The sequence below is a fragment of the Sus scrofa genome, chromosome 3 (assembly GCF_054392235.1).
Source record: "Sus scrofa isolate SSC_HxYL_T2T_F1_AM1 chromosome 3, Sscrofa_HxYL_maternal_Yorkshire_Landrace_v2.0, whole genome shotgun sequence".
Lineage (NCBI taxonomy): Eukaryota > Metazoa > Chordata > Mammalia > Artiodactyla > Suidae > Sus > Sus scrofa.
The window spans coordinates 105,693,197-105,712,193 of NC_139385.1; the positions used below are offsets into that span (position 1 = coordinate 105,693,197).

An 18,997-nucleotide genomic window follows, 5' to 3' on the forward strand; every position below is an offset into this window, starting at 1 on the left:
GAATGAAGAGATGGCGAGGAAGGGAGGCAGTGTCCCCTGATCCTGGGAGTTCAGAAGGGGGTGGCCAGGATGGGACTCTCCTATTCACATGGGCTTGAGGGGAGGAGCTTCTCTGCCCCCCCGCCCCCCCGTTCTCCCTCCCTCCCACCTGGAATCTGGGCTCCCAGGAAATCTCGGGGAGGACTGGGGCTGGGGTCCTCACAGCCCTCAGGATGGGGAGGAGCTGGGAGAAGGCCACCAACACCCTTTGTGAGACCCTGCTGCTTGTAGGTCCCTGGGCAAAGTGCTCTCCTGCTTTATGACACGTAATTATTATGAAACTAAGGGGTTATTATTCCCTTTTAGAGCCCCGAGCTCGGGGTGGGGGGCAGGGTTGGGTGGGAGCTGAGCCTGGTTGGGGGGGGGGGCTCCACCCACGTGGAGGGCTCAACCTGCCCACCCAACCCCAAAGGCTGCTCCCTGCTTCCCATGTGAGCTCTCAGAGCCTCGGTTTGCTGGTCAATAAAATGGGGACAGGAGTTCCCATCTTGGCTCAGCGGTAATGAACCCAACTAGTATCCATGAGGGCGCAGGTTCGATCCCTTGCCTCACTCAGCGGCTTGGATCTAGCATTGCTGTGACTGCAGTGCAGGCTGGTGGCTGCAGCTCTGATTCGACCCCCAGCCTGGGAACCTCCATATGCCATGGGTGAGGCCCTCAAAAGACAAATAAAATAAAATGGGGACAGAAACCTTTGTTCTGTCTACACCAAAGGGTCGCCTGAGGGAGCATGAGAATGAACCACCCCGTGCCAATGCTGCCATTCAGGCCTCCTCACCTCTCCAGCATCTGCAGGGCTTTCCGGTGCAATTCGTCTTGCTTGGACTTCAGAGTTGCTGCGGGAGACAGGAGGGAGATGGAGCTGTGAGGGGCGGCTGGAAGGGGGCCCACCTGGGGAGAGAGCTCTGCGGGGACAGGCCCCACCGTGACTCTGTCTGGCAAATGCTCCCACTTAAGCAGTGCCAGTGGCTGCCACCCTCCACCCTGGTTACCGGGGGAAGGAGTGCAGGTGTCCCTAGGTGTCCCCATCCCCAGCCTCCCAGCATGTTTCTTGGCACAAGAGGTCCTTCTTCTCCTTTGTCTGCTGTGCCACCTGGACCCTTTCAAAGGCCCACGTCTCTATGCTGGCCACCGTCACCCAGGAAGTTACCCAGGAGGCTTCTTTTCTGACCCTCTCAACGAGTTTCAAGAGGACAATTGAGAGGCATTAAGTACACTGACCATGTCATGCAGCTGCCACCACCATCCACCTCCAGAACTTTCTTGGCATCCCCAACAGAGTGACTGTACCCACTGACCACTGACACCCTGCCCCCAGCCCACCAGAAACCTCTGTAACACTTGCCCCACGAGGCTTTCGGCTTTAACCCAAACCAGGCACCTTTTGCGTGCGCGCGTGTGTCTTCATAAGCATAAGCTCATCTATCCCAGTTTTATGGGGGTGGGTACTAGTGGTTCAAGAGGCCTGGGAGGCCATGAGGGGAGCTGAGGCACCCCGAGCAGAGGCTCCCAGGCCGTGGCACTCACCGTCGGTGGCCTGCAGGCTGTAGGTGAGACCCAGCGCCAGGTAGCCCTTGCAGAGGAACTCCCCAGCTTCTTCCCCGAGGTGGATCACCATCAGGGCAAAGCGCTCTGCCTCCTCCAGCTGCAAAGAGGAGAGGCAAAGGTCACTGGGGTCACCAGCCTGGGACCCTCAAAACGGCAATGCCTCATCCCTCACCAGAGAGGGCAGGCGGCTGGTCTGAGGCCACACAGCCACTGAATGGAAGGGCAGCCGTTTCTTCCACCAGTGACTCCCTGGATCCTTCCCCCAAAGACGGCCTTGTGCTCAAGGTCACAGATGCTGCCTCTCACAGGGAAAGCTCCCTGTGCTCCGGGGATCCCAGCTCCCCAAGAGCTGCTCTGCAGAAGCCTGGACCTAGGAGCAGGCCAGTCTGTGCCAGCTCCCTTTCTCCCTCCAGGCGTCTGTAGGTGCCTGGGTTGGTCCCTGTCCCACTCAGAAGAGAAAGGGAAGCCAGGAGCAGTGGTCTGGCAGGGCTTGGGGACTGGGCCTCGGGGACACAACTGACCCTGCAGAGCAGGCAGGCCGCCACTCTGGCTCTGCTCTGAGCTTGCTCCCTGACACAGGGAGCTCTAACTTTTCAGGGGAAAAAGGCCTGGGGCTGTTTTTGTCCTGGGAGCAGGAGGGACTGTTCCAGTTGGAAAGGGACCAACAGGCGCAGGTCACGTGTGCACACATCACACACAACATGTGCCACGAAGAGAAGGGTACGCACTAGGCAGCCCTTAGGAGCCCTCTGGGGCACGCATGGCAGTCAGGCCAGTTGGGAGGCAGGGGACAGCTGGGGGCCTAGTTGTACCCACTCATGGCCCACAGGCCTCTTGGAGGCCTCCTCCCTCCTGCCCAACCCAGGAATGTCATCTGCCCATGTGCCTGGTGTGGCAGTGTGACCAAGAACGACTGCCACCGCCCTCAGCAAGGAACGGAATGATTCATAACCCAAGCCCCACTGCCACACAGATGTCAAGGCCGCTTGGCGTGGGGCGTCTCCCCTCCCCGACCCCCAGAGTTAAGCAGGGTTCCAGCACCCCAGCTGGCGTGCCCCCACCCTGCTCCTTTCCCTGCCTGGGCCCACCCCAGCCCGTGGGGGGGGGCAGCTCTGTGTGTCTCGTGGCCTGACCCCCGGCCCCAGCTGAGGGCACAGGTGGACTCGCCCTCCATGGAGCACGAGGGACCCTGAGATAAAGGCCACTAGCTGTGGGGAGGTGAGTTGGGCTGCAGTCACCATTTGGGCACAGCTGTGGTGAGCGATGTGCAAGGAAAAGGCTGACAGGGCAGAGAACCCACCGAACCGAGAGGAGATTTTAAAAAAGAAGAAAAGGGATTTCCCATTCATGGCTCAGCGGAAACGAATCTGACTAGGAGCCATGAGGTTGTGGGTTTGATCCCTGGCCTCGCTCAGTGGGTTGAGGATCTGGCATTGCCATGAGCAGTGGTGTAGGCCAGCAGAAACAGCTCCGATTACAGCCGTAGCCTGGGAACCTCCATATGCCGTGGATGTGGCTCTAAAAAGGACAAAAGCCAAAAAAGAAGAAGAAAGTACGAGAGAGGCAGAGTGGGTGAGCTGATGGCCCGGAGAGAGAGATGGCGGGACAGGAGCTGAAGCCCAGGGGCCTGACTACTGTCCCTGACAAGCACTGACACGGGTAGCTCTCCAGCCCCTCATGGTGGAGCTGAAGCGGCCAGCCTCCAGGTCAGCAGGCTGGTCACTGAAAGGACGAGGGAGTCTGGGAGCTGGGCCTATAACACTATCAGGCCTGAGGTCCCGGGGCTCAGGTGAGGCAGCCATTCAGGAATCCCCTAGCTGCCTACTGGCCGGGCTCAGCTGGCGATGTGGGCCCCAGGCTGCAGACACCAAGGCACGTGGCCCAGCAAGACTCACAAGACTACGGGTCCCTGAAGTCAGAGCTAGGCACAGGACAAGGCCACCCAACGCTGGCTCGGCACGTGACAGACATGGGGCCTTGAGAAGGTCGCTTGCCGTTTCTGTGCCCCACAGGGCCTCATGTGCAACACGGGGAGCTGGACCACCCCTCAAGTTCAACTCCTACTGCTCCTCCCTACAAACCTCCCCCAAGGCTTCTGCAGGACCAGGCTCTATGCTGGGCCTGGCTGGGGAGGCCCAGTGACTCGGGGGCAGGACGTCCGGATGACCACGCACAGGATCCCACAAGAGGGCGGGACCCTACAGGACAAGGTGGCTCTTGTGGGGTGCTGGCCCAGGGCTACGGGAGCTCCAAGGAGGGGCAACAACAGCCTGGCTGGGGTTGTCCCCAGAGCCCTCAGGGCAGACGGAGGACAGGGGGCACCAAGAAAAGGCAAAGTGAACAAAGAGCATCTTGCTCATCCCTCACAGTTCCCCACTGCTGGTGCGGCTTGTCTCCCTCTCTGTCTTTAGGCATCATTATTCCCCATTCGAACAGGAGCCAGCTTTTTTTATAAACCACCAAGTATGAGTTATAGACAGAATTCAGAAACCTACTGCACTCTGTGTCTATACACTCTTCTCACGGCCATGTCCTTCTCAGCAAATGCCAGCTTCTATCTCCCACAGCCCATGTAGATGGCGTGCCAGGGGCAAAGCTCAGCAGTTACTGGTGAATAGGGGCAAGTTATTCCCCCGTTCAAATACACCCTATGCTGGGAGTTCCCATTGCGGCTCCATGGAAATGAATCTAACTAGCATCCATGAGGACGCAGGTTCGATCCCTGGCCTCCATCAGTGGATGAAGGCGTTATCATGAGCTGTGGTGTAGGTCACAGACGTGGCTTGGATCCCATGTTGCTGTGGCTGTGGCATAGGGCGGCAGCAGTCGCTCCGATGCGACCCCTAGTCTGGGAACTTCATGTGCCGCGGGTATGGCCCTAAAAAAAAAAAGGGACAAAAAACAAAAAAAAAAAAGTGACAACATACATCCTTAGCTCGTCCAACTTGTGGTCCACTCTGACCCCAGGCAAGCAGCCACCCTTGGCCAGTATTTGCCAGACTTGCCCAGATAGTTTAAAATGGTCTCTAAGCCTGGTGCCAGCATTTGTCTCAAATCAAACCCACAAGGCTTCAGTGCACCATGTTCATACATGGTCAACACTATTATCTGATTTCTATGACCTACCACAAAAGAGTTTACATATAGTACTAACATATTTATACACTGGTGCTCTAACCAGCCAGCAAAAGGCAAAAATGCTGTCACATTAAAAATCAACAAAACCCCCCACATATACTACTTTAAATATAAGATACATATTTTAAAGACATATTAAAAATAGATATACAATGCACAATTCTCCTTCCTCTAAGACAAGAGTGGGGAGTTCCCGTCGTGGTGCAGTGGTTAACGAATCTGGCTAGGAACCATGAGGTTGTGGGTTCGATCCCTGGCCTTGCTCAGGGGTTAAGGATCCGGCATTGCTGTGAGCTGTGGTGTAGGTTGCAGATGTGGCTCAGACCCCGTGTTGCTGTGACTCTGGCGTAGGCCGGTGGCTACGGCTCCGATTAGACTCCTAGCCTGGGAACCTGCATATGCCAAAGAAGCGGCCCTAGAAAAGGCAAAAAGACAAAAAAAAAAAAAAAAAAAAAAAAGACAAGATAAGAGTGGGACTCCTACAGCCCTTGAGGACGTGGCTCTGCCACCTGGGTTCTGAAGAAGGATGGTCCCACCCAAATCCAGAGCTGACTTCACACCCACGAGTAAGCTTTCCACGCAGAGAGAAGGGCAGCCTCGCAGCTGAGCACACAAGCTCTGGGGCCAGGCTTTCTGGGCTCACATCTGGGTCTGGCTGCTTACTAACTGCATGACCTTGGCCAAGTCACTTCACTTGGCTGTGCCTCAGTCGGCTCTTCCATAAAATGGGAATAATGGGTGTCTGTCCCACAGGGCTGCCAGGAGAACTGAATGAGATAAAGACGTGATGAATGCTCAGAGCGGTGCCTGAATAGACTAACTATTATCATTGTCATTTTCTATCTATAATTAATCTTCCAGAATTGTTTTAAAGTCTCAGCCTGGTAGCTGTGCCATCTGAGTAGAGTTCCTGTCCCCGACAGCTATGTGAGCTCATTAATAAATTAGGACGTGGCATCAAACACCCTCTTGGAATCCTGATCCTTACTCACAAGAGTGACTTTAGGAGTTCCCGTCGTGGCTCAGTGGTTAACGAATCCGACTAGGAACCATGAGGTTGCGGGTTCGGTCCCTGGCCTCACTCAGTGGGTTAAGGATCCGGCGTTGCCGTGAGCTGTTGATGTAGGTTGCAGACGCAGCTTGGACCCCACGTTGCTGTGGCTCTGGTGTAGGCCGGCAGCTACAGCTCCAATTAGACCCCTAGCCTGGGAACCTCCATATGCCACAGGAGCGGCCCAAGAAATAGCAAAAAGACAAAAAAAAAAAAAACAGCAACAACAAAAAAAAAAACACAAGAGTGACTTTACACAAGGATATGGTTTCCCTGTGCGGTCTGCTGTGCTGGGTCGGCCAACCTCTCTGATCCCTCCCCGTGGTCTCGGACACACACATGTAACCACTCACCTACTCTTGTCGCCGTACTCACCTCTAGTGTGGGTAATAAACTTGGATATTTTCTACTCTAGTCTCTATTTCTTTTCTTTTTTATGTTTTACAGGTGCACCTGCAGGATATGGAGATTCCCAGGCTAGGGGTCAAATCGGGAGCTGCAGCTGCCGGCCTATGCCATAGCCACAGCCACAACCACAACCACGCCAGATCGGAGCCGTGTCTGCAACCTACACCACAGCTCGCAGCAAGGCCGGATCCTTAACCCACTGAGTGAGGCCAGGGATCTAAGTCACATCCTCACAGATACTATGTCAGGTTCGCAACGCACTGAGCCACAACGGGAACTCCTCCCTACACTGCTTCTTAACACCTCCTTTCCTGCGGCAGACATGTACCTTTGTCACAAAGCCCAGGTGGAGATCCTCTCCCTCGTCCTTCTCAACCCCGGGGAAGCTGGGTGCTCCCCTGGAGGGTCACAGCACCGCAGCCACCTGACGGAACAGCTGTTCCACAGCTGTGGGTTCTGAGGGACACGGAGTTTAGGGGACCTATCCAAGGTCACCGGGCTAGTAAGTGGCAGAACTGAGTCAGCAGCCCAGGTCTTCCGAGGTGCCTGATTCAGGGCCGCCGTCGGCGGGTCTTCCTTTTTCTCCTTTCCGACCCTCTGGGAAGAGGATGCACTGAAGCATGTACGTTTTGACCCTTGGCTTTTGTCTTCCCTGAGTGAGGAAAGCGTTCCCCTGCCCTTCCAAGTGCCAGCACCTCTCCGGTTCTCCTAATTTGGTGCTCAAACACACAGGCTCCTGGCGTGCACACTCTGATCCTGCTTGCCAAAGAGGTTGTACCCCTGGAATCCTCACCCCCTCCTCCCTCCCTGGGAACCCGAGAAAGGTCATTTCTGAGCCTGCAGCGCTCTGCTTCAACAGCACCTCTGCTTTCTCCCTCGTCACTTTCTATAGGGCCCTGGACCTGTTGTTATCTGTGCTCCTGAAAAGGCATTTTGTGTCTTCCTGGAAGGAACAAACACTCTTCATAATTTCCAGAAGCTAGTGGCAGGAGAGCAGCCATTCTTTTTTTTTTTTTTTTTTTTTTTTTTTGCCTTTCCTAGAGCCCCACCCTCGGCACATGGAGGTTCCCAGGCTAGGGGTCCAATCGAAGCCATAGCTGCTGGCCTACGCCAGAGCCACAGCAACGCGGGATCCGAGCTGCGTCTGCGACCTACACCACAGCTCACGGCAACGCCGGATCCTTAACCCACTGAGCAAGGTCAGGGATCGAACCCGCAACCTCATGGTTCCTAGTTGGATTTGTTAGCCACTGTGCCACGACGGGAACTCCTTAACTTTTTCAATTAAATGATTTTGAATTGTTTTTGGAGAGATGTGAAAAAATAGTTTTTTTTTTTTTTCTCCTGCCCCAAATTACTGGCTGGGGACCCTGGCAAGACGCTGGCCATGCTGAAGGCAGGAGGCTGCCCCACTGCTGTTACCACGTCACAGCCTGGGGTGCCCTCCCCTAAGCGGCAGGCCAGGGCATACACACCCAGCTCAGCCTGCTCTAACCCCCAGGGCAGCCAGCGGTGGCCACACAGGTCCCTCTGCCCACCCCCACCTCACCCCGGGGCAACCTTGCTCTCAGACCCAGACCCGTCCTGGGGCGTCCTACACTGGCTCTCGGCATGGGGACAGGACGCAGGGACAGCAGGTGCTCCACCTCTGGGCACATGGCCACCTAGTCTGGTTTCACCCTGCACAACCCGTTCTGCCAATGTTCCAGTTTCAGCCTCCCTTCCCGCAACCTAGGCCTAACTGTCCACCCCCAGATCTCTGTACCCTACTCGCAGGGCTTGGCCGGGCGATGGCTATGCCTGCTGGGGGCTGACATGAGCCAGAATAGCCATGAAGGCAGGAGATGGAGGGGGCGTCAGACGCCTTTCAGGATCTGTGCCCTGTCACCAGCACCAGCAGCCCTCCGCCTGCCAGTCAGACCCATTCTTCCTGTTCTTGGCTTGGAGGACAGAGAGGGCTGGGCCCCCCTCTCCTGCTTCCTAGGAGAGCAGGCTGTCCTTGGCCACCCACAGCCCGTACTCAGCCCAGCGCCAACCCAGAGAGCCAAAGAGAACCATGAACCAGATGCAGACTCCCCACACCTGTACTTCCTAGCCAGCTGGGGCAGATGTTATCCTACAAGATATGCGTGAACACCTACTACGTGCAGGGTTCTTCATGGGGACAGGGGCTGAGGGTGTAAGACATGGAAGGGCAAGTACCATATAAGGCGGATTTCCTTACCCAGAGATTATTCTCACTGGCAAGGAGAATCTATTCAACAAGCTCTAGGCATTAATTCTGGCTGGGATTTCAAGAAAGAGGAGAGATGGTTCTTGCCTTCAAGAGACACGCATGCAACAAGAAATGCAATGCCAAAAACAAACAAACGGGAGTTCCTGTTGTGGCTCGGCAATAATGAACCCGACTAGTATCGATGAGGATTCAGGTTCAATCTCTGGCCTCGCTCAGTGGGTTAAGGATCCAGCATTGCTGTGAGCTATGGTGCAGGTCACACACGCAGCTCGGATCTGGCATTGTTATGCTGTGGTGTAGGCCGGCAGCCACAACTCTGATTCAGCCCCTAGCCTGGGAACCTCCAGATGCCGCAAGTGCAGCCCTGAAAAGCAAAAAAAAAAAAAAAAGAAAGAAAACAAGAAAAGAAAAGAAATGCTAAGGTATGGGCTGTCTAAGGCAGGTACAAAGGGGCTGTGGGGAGGTACAGAAGGTGCAGTTTCAAGGCAGGGAAGGCTGCCAGGAGCCCACCCCCAGCCTCCCAACAAGACCACATGCAAGCCTGTACCCAATTTAAACTCTGGCTCTAACCAGCCCCCCAAACCCAAATATATTTCTCAGCTGAGGTTAAACAACTCGCCCTCCTCCCCAATTCCCATGACAAGTCTGCATGTTTAAGTTTCCTTTTGGGCTTTTCTATTTATGTTGTCATTGATTACTTTGCTCCTAACTCATCTGATTTCAATTTGGACTGATTTGATCCTAATTTTATTACCATGTAATCTGAATGCACATAATTACTGTAATTATGCTGCTGAGGGAAACAGCTCCTCCGCGGCGGGAAGACCTAAATTTAGGGCTTCCTGGCAAGGGCGGCTGTTGGCTGGGTGGACCCACAGCCCCCTCAGAGCCGGCAGCCCTGCCTGTGGGAGCACAGATGCCCTCCCCGCCCCACCCTCGGTGAGCTGGGTATTTGGGCTTCATGCTGGTGGTGGGCTTGATGAGAGTCCCGGGAACATGCAAGGCTGTGAGCGAGGGGTTAGTGAGCCCACCTTCTGCATCCCCCGGCCCACACTGCCTTCCACTGCTGCAGGTGCTCAGCCTGGCATCCCCACTCTGCTGGCACCCAAGAACACCCTACCCTCTAGGGTGTAAGAGGCCAACGGCCTTCCTAAAGACCCCCTGGGGAGCAAGGAGTTTCCCTGCTAGGGAAATGGGGCTGGGGAAAGCAAGCTGTGATGGAAGGGCCCGCCACTGGCCTGCCCCTGAGCCCAGTTCCAGGCCTCTTCCTCCTGGAAGCCTCCCTGACTTGCCCAGCTGTGTTCATATTTTATGTCATTTATGCCACACACGAGGAACAGTGAAATTTACCCACCTCATCACCCCGCCTCTCCCAAAGGCTCAGAGCCTGTTACAGATCAGTCTTAAAGAAACAGTATTGTAAAGCCTGGGGCCAAAAATCATGCTTTCCCTCCTCCCACCGTCTCCCATCCTCCACAGTTGGGGACGCCAAGGCAGGGCCATGGGGGCACTTCATACATCGGGCCCGAGGCCAGGGAACAGAGGAGAAGGTGCTGCTTCTCCCGTTCCTCAATCCCTGCAGCCGAGAGGGGATGAGGCCCACTGGGTGGCAAGGTGGGGACCCGGGAGAGGGTGCTCCGGATACTGGGTGAGAAGGGTTAGAACTTGGGGTCTCCCTTCCCAGGGCTGGAGGAGTTGGAGAGGCCACTAATTCTGAAGTGCCCGCTGTAGGCACCTGTGAGACAGGCTGGGACCTGGGACCCTTTGCTGCAGTGCTTGCACCTGGATCAATGTCTCCTCCAGCAACAAAATACAAGGAGTCTAGAAGGGACTAAAAATAACTGTGCAGTGGCCTTCAGGCAAATCCTGCACAACGAGATACAAAAAGACAAAAGCAAGGGGTATGCACCCTCCTGCACACAATGCCACCAAAGTGGGGGGCAAACCACTCAAGCCACCCCACTGGCCCAACCCCTCGACCTGCCCCCTACCCTCACCCCATATAAGGGACTCACTCAGCTCCCCCTCAGGGAGCAAGAGACCAGGGCAACCTCTTGCTTGTCGTTTTTGCTCCCCTCTGCGGCACCAGGAGCCCCGAATAAAGCCTTGCCTGAATGTATCCATTTCTATGGATTAAGGAGGGCAAGAACCCCGGACGGTATCACCTGGAGCCTGGCCCCTGTGGCCTTGGAACAAGCGGGGCACATGACAGTGAGCATTGGCTGGGGTGTCAGGACAACAGGAAGGGGAGGACCATGGAGGGGAGAAGGCCCCCTTTGGGAGAAGTTGGGCCCATGAAGGAAGTGGGCTTGATTAGCCTGAAAACAGGGGATGTGGGGAGAAATGCTGCATGGCTCCATGTGGCTCAAGAGGGTGCCAACAAGACGGCCCCTGGTATCAGGACCCGAGGAAGTCGGGGAGGTCAGCCAGGGAGCTCCCAGTGAGAGGAGACCCCAGAGCAGTGGCCCGGCCCTAAGACCCCCAGGCCTGGAGCAGCAGCCAAGGAAGCCGGGGGCAGAGCGGGGGGTGGGGGGAGGCCTGGGGCTCTGATTCCCAGCCCCGGGCTCTTTCCCTGCTCCCCGCTGCCCACCTCCTTGAGGTAAAGCCGCTGCTGGGCAGGGGCCACACGTTCAGCTCCTCTTCCACAATTTGGCCACCTCAGCAGAGAGTGGTCAGGGGACAGCTGAGCCCAGGGCAGGGCTCCCCGAGGGCTGGAGCCCAGAGGAAGGTCAGGGGCTGACAGAAGAGGGCATCTTCCCCTCCCGCCCAGAGGTGGTTCTGACTCTAACACAGTGGGTTGGCCCAGAACTCCAAGATCCCGCCCGCTCCCGCTGCTGCGGGAGGGTGGGGGGGCACCTCGACTTCTGACTCCACATTCGGCTCCCTGGAGACATTTCAAGGCTGAACTACAAACTAGACACCATCCTGAGTTGGGGGCGGAGGCTGGAGTTTTCTCAGCAGCCGTTCTCCACCCTCCCCTCCTGCCTTGCAGCTCCCCACGCTCCCCTACCCCTTACGCGCACAGCATGGTGCTCAAGCTGCCACCTCGTGTGCCCACCTGCCACCGTCCCCCCGCAGGAAGCCACCCTTCCTGGGCCCTGCCCCCGCAGCACACTCACCCAGTGCAGGGACCCTAGGCAGACCTTGGCGGCCATCAGGGGCACAGTGGGGTCCGAGGGCCGCAGCTTCACGCACTCCCGCAGCAGTGACACAGCGTAGGATGACTGCAGGGGAAAGGGCAGGCAGCACGGTCACTTGTGGCCCTGGATGGTGACAGACTGGGTGCCTCCTGCCTGCAGTGGGGGCAGCTCCCAAAGAGCCAGCCCCTCCTCTGCACCCCTTTCCTCCTGAGACAGGAAGAGGCCCAGCAGGTGGGGGTGGCAGGCAAGCCCCCCCCCCCCCCCCGTTTCACTGCCCCAGGTCTCAGTTTCCTCATCTGGAAAATGGAGGTCATGACCCTTGCCCAGAGGTGGGATGCGACAAAAGCTAAGATGACAATGGATGGAAGCCTTTCAAAAGAGATTTAAACGTGAACCACAGGGAGATCCCCCTGGTGGTGCAGCAGAAACGAATCCGACTACGAACCATGAGGTTGCGGGTTCGATCCCTGGCTTTGCTCAGTGGGTTAAGGATCCGGCATTGCTGTGAGCTGTGCTGTAGGTCGCAGATGCAGCTCGGATCCCAAATTGCTGTGGCTGTGGCACAGGCCAGCGGCTACAGCTCCGATTAGACCCCTAGCCTGGGAACCTCCAGATGCTGCAGGCGCGGCCCTAAAAAGACAAACAAACAAACAAACAAATAAAACCAAAAACGAAACGTGAACCACAGAATTTTCAGAGATAGCAGGGACTCTCCCGAACATCTGAATTCAACATTCTAAGTTTTTAGGTGGTGAGATGAGCACAAACCCACATGGGGACCTGGAGGCAGGGCTGGTGGTGGCAAGTGGGGGGAGCATACAGGCTGGCAGGGAAGCAGCAGGAGAGAAGCCAGGAGTGTGGAGGACCAGCCAAACCCAGCCCACAGGCCAAATCTGGCCCTCTCTCCGCTGCTTCTGTAAGTAAAGTTTTATTGGAACTCGGCCACGTCCAATCCTGTGGGTATTTTCACATTTCCTAGGGCTGTTTTCATGATGCACAGTGGGGCAGTTCCCTCGGAGCCAGGCTGACTTGCAACGTCAACAATGTTTACTCTCTGGAGTTCCCATCATGGCGCAGTGGTTAATGAATCCAACTAGGAACCATGAGGTTGAGGGTTCGATCCCTGGCCTTGCTCAGTGGGTTAAGGATCCGGCATTGCCATGAGCTGTGGTGTAGGTTGCAGACGTGGCTCGGATCCCGTTGCTGTGGCTCTCGTGTTGGTCGGCGGCTACAGCTCTGATTGGACCCCTAGCCTGGGAACCTCCATATGCCGCGGGAATGGCCCTAGAAATGGCAAAAACCAAAAAAAAAAAAAAACAAAAACCAAACAAAAAAAAACAAACCACAAAAACCCTTTACAGAAAGTCTACTGACTCCTCTCCTAAGTGCTTTGTAAACATTAAGCTGTTTAATTTCCACAACCCTCTCATGAGGTAGGGTGCTGTGTCCCTACTGACAGATAAGAAACTGAAATGCAGAGAAGTGAAGCAGCGTGTTTGAAGCCACACTGCCCATCAGCGGCTAAGCTGGGGTTTGAACCACCTGGCTCTAAGTTCGTAACCACTGCCCTACCCAGCCTCTGTGGTGACTACCTTGGCCAGAGAAGAGGCCTCTCCCTCCCTGGTACACACACACACAGGCAGGGCAAGTGTGTGTAACTGTACTTCTTACTGTACACCAAGCTCCCCACCATGAATCAACTTTCCTCCTCCACAGTCACTCCAGAGGCCCCGCTGAGGAAATGGGGGGCTCTGTAGGGCTTGCCTGTCCACAGCACATCGTGGGGACCGGCAGGTGCAGAGCTGAGAGCCCAATGGTCTGGGTCTACCCTGATGCCCTGCTTTCCTCTAGCCCCACCTCCTTTCCCTGCTGAGACAGGAAGAGCCTTTCTCAGCCAGGCCAAGCACAGGACTGGGGGTTGCAGGGTCACTGTGGGAAGGGGAAGGGGAAGAGGCCACGGCTCTCACCTGTCAGTGCCCACAGAAAGGCTGGGGAGAGAGCACGAAGCCCCCACCCCGCTGCTCTCTCAGGAAATGAGAGGGTACGAGACCAAGAGATGCTGGCACATGACCGGCTGGGAGGCTGGTGCTCAGCCTAGGCTGGAGCGACGGAGGTCAAGCGAGGGGCCTGCAGGAGCTGCCAGGCCATCCCTTGTCTCCTGAGACCCTCTTCTGTGAAGGCCACTCCCAGCCCCCTCACCACAGCCCCCTGTGTGAGGCCAGCAAGCCTTGGCCTCCTCCCTTGGCTTCTAACCCTGACCTTCCAGATTCCACCGCTACCCTGACCACGAAACACTGCTATTTAAGGAGCCATCTGAGGACTCCACAGTTGGAGCTACTGGCTCTTTTTTCCCCCTTTTTTGTCCTGCTGGTTACCTAGCAACACAGCCGCTGTGACTGCGGAGGAGACCAAGAGAAGGAGCAACCTCACTCAGGGAACTCATCCTTTCTTCCTGCAGGTGGAGGGGCCAGATAGATTCATATCCACCCAGCCTCACCTTCTGGAAGAACTTCTGGGAACAATCACAGGTACAGGACCTGGACTCCCACCTTAGGCTCTTGGCAAAGGTGTGTGGTCCGGCCACTCTTCCGAGGGCTGCCTGGGCCAACCAGGCGGACTGATCTGATGTGCAGGGTTCCCAAGGGGCAGGGTTGGAGAGTGTGCTTCCGGAAAGATCTCCTGTTGCACTGAATGCAGGGGTGGGTGTGACCCATTGTCTCTAGCCTGTGGGGCCTCACGCATGAGGAACCCCCCCAAATACCACCTTGACTTCCTGCCTGTAAGCCCATTCTCGTGTCCACTTTGCTGGTCTGAAAAGAGCTGAGCCAGGATACCAGCTCCCCAGATCTCAGGGGTGCCGGGCTGCATCTAGACCTCTCTGAGCCTGGCTTTTCTTAGTAAGGAGACCCCCTCCCCCGCATCCTTCTCAAGCAAATAGGACACTTTCTCCTAAGACTGGGGGGCTTCCAGGAGCATCCCTAGAAGTTAAAGCTAACTTCTGAGTGCAGTGCATTCTTCTGAGGAGGGATCCCCAGCTTTCCTCAGCATCTCAAAGGGGTCCATGACCCAAAGAAGGGTAAGAACCATGGTCCTGGCCCTGGGGCTCTCCTCCTGGACCATGCTCCATGGACTATTATGAGATGAGAGGCACCTTCTCTGTTTCCTGGAGGTGGGAAGAAGCATGCCGCTGTGAGCTGTCTGCCCAGGCTCCATATAAGCTCCAGCCCTCCACCTCACACCCCTACCGTCAGCCTCATCCTACGTGTGTTCTGAATTCTCCCTGAGCCTTGCTAAGGACAGAGCCAGGGTACATCACGTCATGACTTCAGGATGCTCTGGGAAGTAGCCAGTGTGATGCAGGAAGGGGAAGAGGTTTGGGAAGGTAAGGAGGGTGCAGGAAGGCTTGTTCACTTGATTCCCGGCTGTAGCTCCCCAGCCCCTCCCAGCTTTCAGGCTACAGCACCTGCTCTTCTTCCCCCTCCCTGCCAGGACCTGGCCAGCACGCCCTCCACTTGCAGAGGAGATGCTGGCAAGCCTAGGAGGACCCTCCTCAGAGACGGCTGCGGGGCTAGAAATGGCAGGTGGCACAGATGGGGTGGGGGGTGGGGGCGGGGGAGGAATTCCCTCAACCCCACAAATGGGCTCTGGGTGTTTATAGCTCTTGGAACAATCTGCGAGCTCATGCCTCCGTACTTCCTGCATTCGTAGCATCCTCAGCCCCAACACCCCTCAGCACCCAGCTCCGGAAAGGTTTTCCTTTCATGTCACTGCTGAGAATAGAGGCTTATGTAAGCGGGATTCTCATGGGAGGGAAAACCAGGGGGTGCGGGGACGGGGCGTGGTGGGCGGAAAGCAAAGGCAGCTCAGGAGCCGCGGGGTAACTCACGTCAGCCTCCGGCTGGGCACAGCTCCTCCTGACCGCCCCCAGCCACATCCACCCCGCAGCGCAACCTCCCTCAGGGAGGTGGGGGGCTCTGCTCTGCTTTACCCCTCACCCCTCCCTCCTTGGCAAGTTCGGGATTTGCAGGAAGGTTCTTTTCTGAAGCCACGCTCACAGGCAGGAAGAGAGCTGTGGCCCGAATGGACCCACGTCCACGTCTGTCTCCCGCAGTCACACCAACCATCTCACAGGCGGAAATGCTGCAATGCCCCAGGTGTGCACGTACACTCAGGGAAAGGCATCCACAGACTCACACCTGCACACCTGGCACGCTCGCAACTCACAGACACCAGAGTCACGCAGGGTTCTGTGTGTGACCCTCCCGTGCCCCTCATTCTCCTGGAGATGAAAATCAGCTGCTGGACAAGATTCCTGAATCACTGTCTCCCCCGCCACCCCCTGACGTCTGGGAGGGACTAGAGGAGAGGGGAGCCCCCGTGGGTGAGTGTGCAACCCCCAGCGTGCCCTGCAACTTACCTTCCCACAGGCCACCATGGAGAGGGCCACTTGGTACCAAAGGTGAAACTCTCCAAAGGCAAACTTCATGGCTCGCTCCAGGCACTGGGGAGAGGGGAACGGTCAGTGCCTCCAGAGGTCCTCCCAACCCCAGCCCACCCCACACTCTCCCGGGGTAATCACTGCCCATGTCGCTTCCCACTGGAGGTCACCACAGCTCATACTCGGTTCCTGTCAGAAAACCCCAGGGGTGATGGAGGACTATGTGAGAAAAAGAATACATGTATATATGTAAAACTGTCACTTTGCTGTACAGCAGAAATTGACAGAACACTGTAAATCAACTATAATAAAAAAATTAAAAATTGGAGATCCCGTCGTGGCTCAGTGGTTAACGAATCTGACTAGGAACCGAGAGGTTGCGGGTTCGATCCCTGGCCTTGCTCAGTGGGTTAAGGATCTGGCGTTGCCGTGAGCTGTGGTGTAGGTCGCAGACACAGCTCGATCCCATGTTGCTGTGGCTGTGGTGTAGGCTGGCAGCTACAGCTCCGATTCGACCCCTAGCCTGGGAACCTCCATATGCCATGAGAGCGGTCCTAGAAAAGGCAAAAAGACAAAAATAAATAAATAAATAAATAAATAAAAATAAAAAATAAGAGAAACTCCTGGGATAACCTGTCCTTGCCACTAGCCTGCTGTATGACCTGAGGCAGATCTCTCACCCTCTCTGGCTCCCAGTTCCCACCTCCAAGTCATATGAACACCTCACAGGGCGAAGGTGGAAAGCAAATGAAATGAGATTTGTGCTTTTGGCATGTAAATGCCTAATAAAAAGAATGACAGCTGACATTTCTTCTTACCATTGTGCCCACACTCTTCTCAGCTTTCAACGTGTATTAACTCATTTACTTTTCCAACAATCCAGTGAGGCAGGTGCTCTCATTACTCCCAGTTCACAGATGAAGCAGCTGAGACTCAAATGACTTGTCAGAGTCAGAGGGCCAGTAAGTGGCAGAGCAGGCTGACTCCAAAGCCCGGGCGTAGAATGCCCCCCAAATGTACAGGCTTTCCCCTGCTCTTCTCTACGACCACTGAGAAAAATTATGTTTGCCAGTCTGTCTGATCTTGTGCCACCCCAAGTCAAGGGCTGCCTGTGACATCTGACAGTCCCTAACAGAAGTGGTTCCAGGTGACTGAGGCAGAAGCCAGCACATGAGTAGAACTGGAATTTTTTGGTTTTTTTTTTTTTGGTCTTTTTAGGGCCACACCCATGGCATGTGGAGGTTCCCAGGCTAGGGGTCCAATCGGAGCTGTAGATGCTGGCCTACACCACAGTCACGTCAGATCCAAGCCACATCATCAACCTACACCACAGCTCACAGCAACGCTGGATCCCTAACCCACTGAGTGAGGCCAGGGATCAAACCCACATCCTCATGGATACTAGTCGGGTTCGTTAACCACTGAGCCACTATGGGAACTCCAGAAGCCAGCATGTGAGGTCGGGATTCATCCACCGTGTGGCATTGCCAGGCAGGTGGGGACAGGAGTAAGGGGTACAGGACCCCATGGCGGGTACTTTCAGAGCTGGGTGGCCTGGGTTCCCCCACGCTGGGTTCCCCTGGGCAGAAACCCACCTTCCTGGGCCTCGCCTTCCTAACTGGTGAACTTGAGAAACCACTTATCCCCCCACATTAGAGAAGGTATCTTCTGGAAGGACCTCACAGGGTGCCCAGTAGGGGCTCAGCACGTGTCACCCCTCCCCCTGAGAGCCCTCCAGAACACGTGGGAAGAGAATCTGCAACCAAGAGGGCCACCTGCACAAGGAGCCCGAGGCCCCAGGGCCATCATCAATGCCAGCCTGGATCTGAAAGCTCACAAATGGGTGCGTGCCATTCACCCTGTGGGCAGGGGGCCAGAAAGCGGGGAGCTGAGCTGCCCCTGGACAGCGACTACTCCCTGGGCCCAGCCCACAGAGCGTGGCTGCAGCAGGGTTTGCCCCACACAAGGCGGGTGCTCTGTTCAGCTGGGGTGGAAGGGTGATCCAGGCTCCCCGACCACACCCAGCTTGGAACCCTGCCAGGCGGGGCAGTCACAAAACACCACGTCACCTCTGCCGGCGACTGAGGGATGCTTGACTGTCCTCTGGGGCTTCTCTATACCATACCATGCGTTCTTCAAAAGACATATAAAACCACATAAAAACAGGGAGTTCCTGTTGTGGCTCAGCGGTAATGAACCCGACTAGTATCCATGAGGACGCAGGTTCGATCCCTGGCCTCACTCAGTGGGTTAAGGATCCAGCACTGCCGTGAGCTGTGGTGTAGGTCACAGATGTGACTCAGTCTCATGCTGCTGTGGCTCCGAATGGACCCCTAGCCTGGCAATTTCCATATGCCCTGAGCCGCACTAGGAAAAGAAAAAAAAAAAGGCAAAACGAAACAAAACGCCCACATAAAAACATTCCTCAAACCAGAAAAACCACCCTGCCAGTGAAGGGTAGCCGCCTCAGCACTGAAAACGGGACCGTCCCTAGCTTGGTCTCCTACGGAGCTGTACACCTTGGTGGAGGCAGGGAAGGGCCGTGGAGGAGGACAATCCCCCAGTGTGCCACCTGACCCCCCTGGGGATGGGTACCTCGGAGAGCATGACGTACTGCCCCCTCCTGCCCAGCGTGATGCTCAGGAGGTCGTAGATGGCCGCGGCGTTCCTCAGGCTCACCGCCCGGTCCTCCTCCTGCTCTGGTGCCCGGCTCAGAACCACATCCCGTGTAGCCTGTGGGGAGACACGGCATAGGAAAGGGCGAGGACAGAAAATAAGCAGGTGCCTGTCCCCCCAGGGCCCCTGCCTCTGCGTGATCTTCACCCTTTTGTCCATGGCCCAGGCCACACTCCTAGAACTGGCCGGAGCCTCTCCCCACCCGCAGGGGAGGGAGCGAATCCTCCATCCATAGCCCAGGCTGATGAGGCAGCAGTGCCATGGACCATGCTCCTGGCTTTCAGAGCCTTACTCTGCAAACTCTCAAACCTCCAGAAAAGTGG

The 18,997-nt window shown here is 56.1% G+C and overlaps 1 protein-coding gene across 4 annotated transcripts in view; it reads right to left on the reverse strand.

The window, feature by feature from the left end:
- The window catches only part of TTC7A (tetratricopeptide repeat domain 7A), a 134,905-nt gene that overhangs the window by 47,955 nt on the left and 67,953 nt on the right, over positions 1-18,997 (reverse strand). For all 4 annotated transcript variants that reach the window (XM_085019367.1, XM_021087552.2, XM_085019368.1 and 1 more), the window contains 5 exons: positions 18,594-18,731; positions 15,978-16,061; positions 11,540-11,644; positions 1,567-1,684; positions 818-875 (listed from right to left, as the gene is read on the reverse strand). In XM_085019367.1, coding sequence (XP_084875493.1) covers positions 818-875; positions 1,567-1,684; positions 11,540-11,644; positions 15,978-16,061; positions 18,594-18,731 — 503 coding nt within the window. The remainder of the gene's footprint in view (positions 1-817; positions 876-1,566; positions 1,685-11,539; positions 11,645-15,977; positions 16,062-18,593; positions 18,732-18,997) is intronic.